We start from the raw sequence: 7,942 nt of genomic DNA on the forward strand, positions 1-7,942 counted from the left end.
TGTGTTTGTTTATTTTTTGCAATATTGTGTGCCAGGCGTATCTTAGCACGTCATTTCATGCTGTTTTGAGGTGTTTTCAGCTGTTTTTGGGACATGTCATATCTTGACATTTTTTGCCATACTATAGCCTTGCCCTTTTCGGTCATTTTTTCAACATGCATTATATCATTTTTTTTGTTTGTTTTTTGCAACATTCTGTGCTAGGCTTTTCTTAGCACGTCATTTTATGCTGTTTTGAGGTGTTTTCAGCTGTTTTTAGGACATGTCATATTTTGACATTTTTTCCCATACTATAGCCTTGCCTTTTTGGTCATTTTTTCAACATGCATTATTTCATTGTTTTTGGCGTTTTTTGCAACATTCTATGCTATGGCGTGTCTTAGTACACTATTTTATGCTGTTTTAAGGTGATTTCAACTGTTTTTGGGACATGTCATATTTTCACATTTTTTGCCATACTAAAGCCTTACCGTTTCGGTCATTTTTTCAACATGCATTATAATGGTGTTTTTGTCCGTTTTTGCAGCATTTGTTGCTATGGTGCATGTTGCCACGTTATTTTATGCTGTTTTGAGGTGTTTTCAGCTGTTTTTGGGACATGTCATATTTTGACATTTTTTGCCATACTATAGCCTTGCATTTTCGGTCATTTTTCAACATTTATAATTATGGTGTTTTTGTTCGTTTTTACAACATTCTATGCTATGGCATGTCTCAACATGCTATTTTGTGCTGTTTTGATGTGTTTTCAGCTGTTTCTGGGACATGTCATATTTTGACATTTTTAGCCTTTCCTTTTTCGACATTTGTTCAACATTCATTATTATGGTGTTTTTGTTTGTTTTTGCAACATTCTATGCTATGGCGTGTCTTAGTGCGCTATTTTATGCTGTTTTGAGGTGTTTTGATGTGTTTTTGGGATATGTCATATTTTGACATTTTATGCCGCCTTTTTCGTCATTTTTTCAACATTCATTATTATGGTGTTTTTGTTTGTTTTTTGTAACATTCTGTGCTAGGCGTGTCTTAGCACGTCATTTCATGCTGTTTTGAGGTGTTTTCAGCTGTTTTTGGGACATGTCACATTTTGACCTTTTTGCCATTTTTTCAATGTGCATTATTTCATTGTTTTTGGCGTTTTTTTTCAACATTCTGTGCTATGGCATGTCTCAGCAGGCTATTTTATGCTGTTTTGAGGTGTTTTCAGCTGTTTTTGGGACATGTCATATTTTGCCATTTTTGCCATTCTATAGCCTTGCCTTTTTCGCCATTTTTGCAACATGCATTATTCTCTTGTTTTTGGCTGGTTTTGCAACATTCTATGCTGTGGCATGTCTCAGCACATTATTTTTATGCTGTTTTGATGTGTTTTCAGCTGTTTCTGGGACATGTCATATTTTGACATTTTTTGCCATACTATAGCCTTGAGTTTGTGGTCATTTTTTCAACATTCATTATTATGTTGTTTAATGCAACACACCATAGCATAAAATTTTTGCAACATTTTATGCTATGGTGTGTCTTAGCACAGTATTTTATGCTGTTTGAGGTGTTTTGGGGATATGTCATATTTTGACATTTTTAGCCGTACTATAGTTTGCCATTTACAGCTGTTTTTGTTTGACATACTATATTATGGTGTGGTGGGCCATTTTTGCAACAGTTTATGCTATGGCTTGTCTGTGCATGCTATTTCATGCAGTTTTCAGCTGTGTTTTGGACATGTCATCTATGACATTTTTCAACATTCTATTGTATGACATTTTCGGTTGGTTTTTGGGCATGCTATATTACGGTGTATGGGGCATTTTTGCAACATTTTATGCTATGTTTAGTCTTGGCACGCTAATTTTTTTTTAGGTGTTTTCAGCTGTTTTCGGGAGACGTCATATTTTCACATTTTTAGCCATACTATAGCCTTGCCTTTTCTGTCCTTTTTTCTACATGCTTTACCAACGTGTTTATGGCTGTTTTGCAACATTCTCTGCTATGTCATGTCTTGGCATGCTATTTTATGCGGTTTTCAGCTGTTTTTGGGACAGGTAACATTTCGACATTTTTACCAAACTTTAGTGTGGCCTTTTTGGTCTTTTTTTTTAAATGCTATTTTATGGTCTTTGGGGCTGTTTTTGCAACATTCTATGCTGTAGAGTGTCTATGCATGCAATTTTATGCGTTTTTTATCTGTTTTTGGGACATATCACATTTTGCCATTTTTTTGCCATAGTAAAGTATGGCATTTCTGGTTGTTTTTTCGACATGCTATATCAAGGTGTTTTGGGCATGTTATTTATTTGGTTTGTAGTTGGTTTCAGTTGTTTTTTGGACATGTTATATTGTGACTTTTTTCTCGTACTATTGTATGGCACATTTGGTCTTTTTTTCGACCTTTTATTATCTGGTGTTTTGGGCCGTTTTTGCAACATTCTATGCTATGGCGTTTCTCGGCATGCTGTTTCATGCTGTTTCATGCTGTTTTGAGGTGTTTTCAGCTGTTTCTGAGATGTGTCATATTTTGACATTTTTTGCCATACTATAGCCTTGCCTTTTCGCCCATTTTTTCAACATGCATTATTATGGTGTTTTTTTCCGTTTTTGCAGCATTAATTGCTATGGTGCGTCTTGGCATGCTATTTTATGCTGTTTTGAGGTGTTTTCAGCTGTTTTTGGGACATTCTATGCTATGGCGTTTCTCGGCATGCTGTTTTATGTGGGGTTTTTTTGCTGCTATAGCCATTTTTTTTGCTGCATGTTTTTGGACGTTTTTTTCAACATTATTATTATTATTATCATTATCATTATTTACTATGACATGTCTTGAAATGCTATATTATGTGGTTTTCAGCTGTTCTTTAGACATGTCATATTTTGACATTTTTAGTGCCAGGGATTTTCCTGGTTCCAAATAGGGTGGTGGTGGTGGTAGGTGGTGAAAATTTTTTGATTTTTCAATTTCATAATATATTAAACTGGCATTAATTTCATATGTCATTAATTTGAAAAATCAAAAAGAAAATTTCCTTAGGTTGCGCCACCGACCACCACCGCCCTATTTTGAGCCAGGAAGTTTTGGCCAGATTTATAGTACAATGTTTTTGCCAGAGTTTGGACCGCATGCTTTAGTATGACTTTTTTCAATATTTTGAATGGTATGCTATAGTTTGCCTTTTTGGTGACATTTTGGATGACATGCTATAGTATGAAGGTTTAGCCAGATTTTGAATATGATATGACGTTTTTTGCAGATTTTGGGCCACATGCTTAAGTATGACTTTTTGGTAACATTTTGGATGACATGCTATAGTATGGCGTTTTAGCCAGAGTAGGGACAACATGCTATGGTATGACATTTTTGCCAGATTGTGGAAGACATTCTACAGTATGACGTTTTGAATGACATGCTATAGTATGACTTTTTGGCCTGATTTTGGACGACATGCTAAAGTATGACTTTTTGGTCTGATTTTGGATGATATGCTATAGTATGACTTTCTGATTTATTTATTTATTATTTATCAGACATTTTGACATGCTTTGACATGTTGTTTTGATATTTTAGATGACATGCTAGTTTTAATTTTTTTTTCCCTTTTTGCCATGACATACTTTAATATGAATTTTGACGTTTGTTTCGGACAGCATCTTGTAATATGAATTTTGTTTTGCTATTTTTGACAATATTTTATACAATACTTTTTTTATTCTTTTTTAAATGACATGCTATAGTATGACTTTTCTATGGTCTATGTAACAATATGTTGTACTATGACCTTTTAATGCTTTTTTGTATGACATAATATACTATGACTTTTTGTTGCTATTTTGGACTACATGGTGAAGTATGACTTTTTAATGGTAATTTGGATGAAATGCTATAGTATGAACTTTTGATGTCATTTTTGATGATATGGTATACTAAGACTATTTCACGCTATTTTGAACATGTGATAGCATGATTTTTTTAATGATATTTTGAATTACATGCTATACTTTGACTTAAATGCTATTTTGGATGACATAGATGACTTTTTTATGCTTATTAGGATGATATGCTACCCTTTGACGTGCAAATAACAAATCATAAAGGTCATAGGATATTGTGCCACAAAAAAAAGTTTAAAAAAAAGTAATTCTATTGTATGTATGATATTCAAAACATCACAAAAAAGTTGTAGTACTATATATAATGTAAAAATTCCATAACAAACATGATAGTATAGTCTGCCATTAAAAAAAAAATCACAAAAACATCCCGGTATAGCAGGCTATAAAAAAGTGTCACAAGAACTGTCATAGTATAGCATGCCATAAAAAAAATCAAAGACCATAGCATATTTTCATGCCATGAAAAATATACTATAATATGTCATTTAAAAAAAAAATCATAAAATGGGCCAGAGTGTTGTATGCAATAGAAATTTAAAAAAGGGGCACCTGGTGGGTCAGTGGATAGAGCGGCGCCCCATGTGCAGAGGCTGTATCCTCACCACGGAGGCCGCAGTTTTGATTCAGGCCTCAGCCCTTTCCTGCATGTCGCCCCCTCTCACGCTCAAACTGTCCTGTCAATTCAAAGCAATAAAAGACCCCCAAAAATATCTTTGGAAAAATAAAGTAAAAAAAAATGTCATATAAAACCATTAAAAACACACACACAAAGGTCACAGTATATTGTGCTATGAAAACAGTAAAAAATACTTTGTAGTATAGTATGTCACAAAATGTTTTTTTTTAAAAATGTAGTATGCCATTAAAAAACATCCTAAAAAAAGTTCATGGTATAGCATGACATAAAAACCATACTAAAAGTAATAGTATGGCATGCAATAAAAAAGACATAAAAAGTACTAGCATAGTGCTGTGCATAGTGCTGTATGGCCAGTGTATATATGCCATTGTGCATTTTAGTTAGTGTTATATTTCCATCATCCTTTTCCTTTAAAATAGAACCTACAGTTGCCATAGAGACAAAAAATTCAGGGCTATCTTCTGTGAATGCACTCATTTTGGATAACCAGACAACCGTGAGCACACATGCATTCTGCACTAGTTTATTGTCAGGTCCGCAGTATGTTTTTCATTAATGTTTGCATTAAGCAAGATTTGTTGGAAGTCATATTATGGGTGCCTGGATGGCGGTGCAAAGGCGACAGTGTTCTTTCTGGGGCTATAGGCCTGACGTCATCATGTGACCCTGACAGTCAAGTGAGGTTAGAGAGTGTGAACATTCAAACTGCACTCATGACTAACTGCACAACATGTTGAAGTAAGCAGAGGGTGTTCAGATTATAGTTTTAGTGTCAACTAAAGCCTCTAAATAACATCCAGCGCTAACAAATACTGAAATAAAGCACTACATGCTATATCCAACATTTCTGTCAACAACACTGAACAAATCACTTCGATTAAATATAGAGAAATATAGAACTCCTTGATTCAGTTACAGTCTCTTTCCTTAGTGTGTTGACATTAGGTAACACAAGTGAGCAAGCCCCACAACTCCTTTTACAGAAGGCTATTCTGCTTCAGCTCTGTTCATTGTGCTTCAGCATTTAAGCCCTTGGGGTGTAGCAGTATAAGACGACCCTGTAAAATCAGCTGCTTTTCCTACATACCAGCCAGCCATGGACACAAGAGCAAAGGGGTTGCAGAATGATACTAGGACTCAGTGGGCTACTTCAGTTGTCAGAGGACATCTCCATTAATGTTGTATCCTTCCATGTGTTATCACACCTAGAAAATGTGATACATTATCAATAAATTATTTTACTTATTATTTGATATTTAAAAAGTATCAAAATATTGAGATTAAAATTGTAGTGTTAATTTACATTTTCTATTTTTCCACATTTTCTTACATTTATAATCTGATTTCATGTTACTTTTTTATGGTTTTGTCTCTCTACAGGACTTTGATAACAGGCATGGCCTCTGGCAGTATTGTGGCATTTAACATAGATTTTAACCGGTGGCACTACGAGCATCAAAACAGGTACTGAGGAGAGACACACCCACGCAGCAGGATGCAAGTGTGAAGGGTTAAGAGAAACACCAAATTACCAGTGACCAGGCTGTGCTGCAGAAGATCCACAGTGGGCAGGAGAACACTGTAGTGACACTAATAAAGAACAAGGTTTGCTTACATGTCCATCTGACCTCTAAGGCGAACTTGTTGCTGTGTGTCCGTTGCTGAACAATGGATGCATTTTCTGTTGGTTTTCATGTCTTACCCGACCTCCAGCTGATGCATTTCCCCAACTGAGTCAAGCAGGTCTGTTCTGGGCAAGGAGAGACTGAGATCAACTTAACACATCTATACAGTTAATAAAACATAAAGTTAACTTTTATGTTCCTGTTTCAAACTGTGAAAATGCAAAACAAGATGAATCCTCTGTTAGGAACATTTATACAACATTTGTATGGCAGATACATATCTCACTTGGAACATTTTTCTAGAAAAAGTTGAGCTGTACTGTAAATATTGACAATGTAAAGTGTTCCTTCCCTGTAAAGGCTGATGATCTAAATACTGTTAGACTAGCTACCATGTTACCAACATTTCCATCATGCGAGCCATGTATAAATGTTCAAAATGTCTCCATTGGACTTCAGATATTAGTTGGTTAGTAATATGTGTATATGGCCATTGTTTGCTCATCGTTATTAACAGTGGTCAAATGTATGTGTATATGAAATGACAAAATGTTCATTGTTAATTTGTTGTGTTTGATTGTCTATATGGAAGAAAAGTGAAATTCAGTGTGAGCTTAGTCTTTTGTGTAATATTTTGTTTTGATCATGATGTCAGCAAAAATAATAAATTGTGATATTTCCATATTTACTTAAAATTGAGAACTATTTTGTTTATTACTGTAAGATCTTAAAATAAATTAAGTAGAACATTTGAAACAACAGTTATCAATCCTTTCATTGTTTTGTTGTTTGGGCTTCTTTGGAAAATGTATACAGAGGATTAAATGCCAGATTTGCTGAGTAGTATCTCATGGCTGTCAAGTTGTTTGTGCAAAGACATAACAGACTTGTGCATCTCAGTTTTTCAGTATGCATATTCTTGGAAAAATGTTTGCGCATCCATTTTAAATATGTGTATTCATGAACACCAGTTAATGCTGCAACACAATGCACTGGTAAGCAATATTATGACTTGGCTGCTGAAAATGTCTGAAGATTTCAGCTGTTTAACAAAAAAGTGATCTAAGGACAAAGAGGATAGCATTCCAAAAATGACTATGGTCTATTTTTGGTCTTATGAGAACTATTGTGTCAGCATTTAATTGCAGAAATGAGAAGTGTGTCTCTGTGAGCTGACAATTTAAAATGAACACAAATATGCAAGTTGCATTCTGACTTTCTAGTGGTGCTACAAGACACCACCCTGCCCAATGCTCACATTTTGCATGCTAACAGTTACTGAAGGCCTTGAGTTTACTTTGCTGTCCAGTGAAATCATTTTCATTATTGTAAATTTACATTTGACAAAAATCATTTTCTTAATCAGTATGTTAGAAATTAAGGAGTGTGTTATGATTTCATGTATTATATTTCAAGATGTTATGATTTATATATTTTAGTTATATTACCAATTGTTTTTGCACAAGTTTTGGAAGAAGTAGGGTATGTCTGAAAGCTTATGTGATTACATCAAAAATTGATAACTGAAAATTCAGCTGCTTTCATTATTTTTGTGATTTTAATAAAACTGAATAAATATACTGTGTCAGAAGTATTTCATGATGTGCTTTTACTTGTGCACTTAGATTGCTTTCAAATCATTAATGCAATCCCAAGATAGAGTATGTATAACAACTGCTCAGTTAATGCAAGCTATAAATGAGTAACTGAGGGTGGAATTTAATTAAATATAGGCCTGAGTGTGATTATACTGCCACCTGCTGTCTCAATTTGTTGCTGCAGAGGTAGTGGG

The 7,942-nt window shown here is 34.4% G+C and overlaps 1 protein-coding gene across 1 annotated transcript in view; it reads left to right on the forward strand.

Moving 5' to 3' along the window:
• The window catches only part of nbeab (neurobeachin b), a 291,848-nt gene extending 284,116 nt beyond the window's left edge, over nucleotides 1-7,732 (forward strand). Inside the window, exon 59 of the mRNA XM_088079139.1 lies at nucleotides 5,906-7,732. Within this exon, the coding sequence (XP_087935265.1) occupies nucleotides 5,906-5,996 (91 nt within the window). The 3' untranslated portion in view covers nucleotides 5,997-7,732. The remainder of the gene's footprint in view (nucleotides 1-5,905) is intronic.
• The last annotated feature ends 210 nt before the right edge of the window (nucleotides 7,733-7,942 follow it).

Source organism: Plectropomus leopardus, chromosome 6, assembly GCF_026936395.1.
Source record: "Plectropomus leopardus strain MGB_pleo_1.0 chromosome 6, ASM2693639v1, whole genome shotgun sequence".
NCBI lineage: Eukaryota > Metazoa > Chordata > Actinopteri > Perciformes > Serranidae > Plectropomus > Plectropomus leopardus.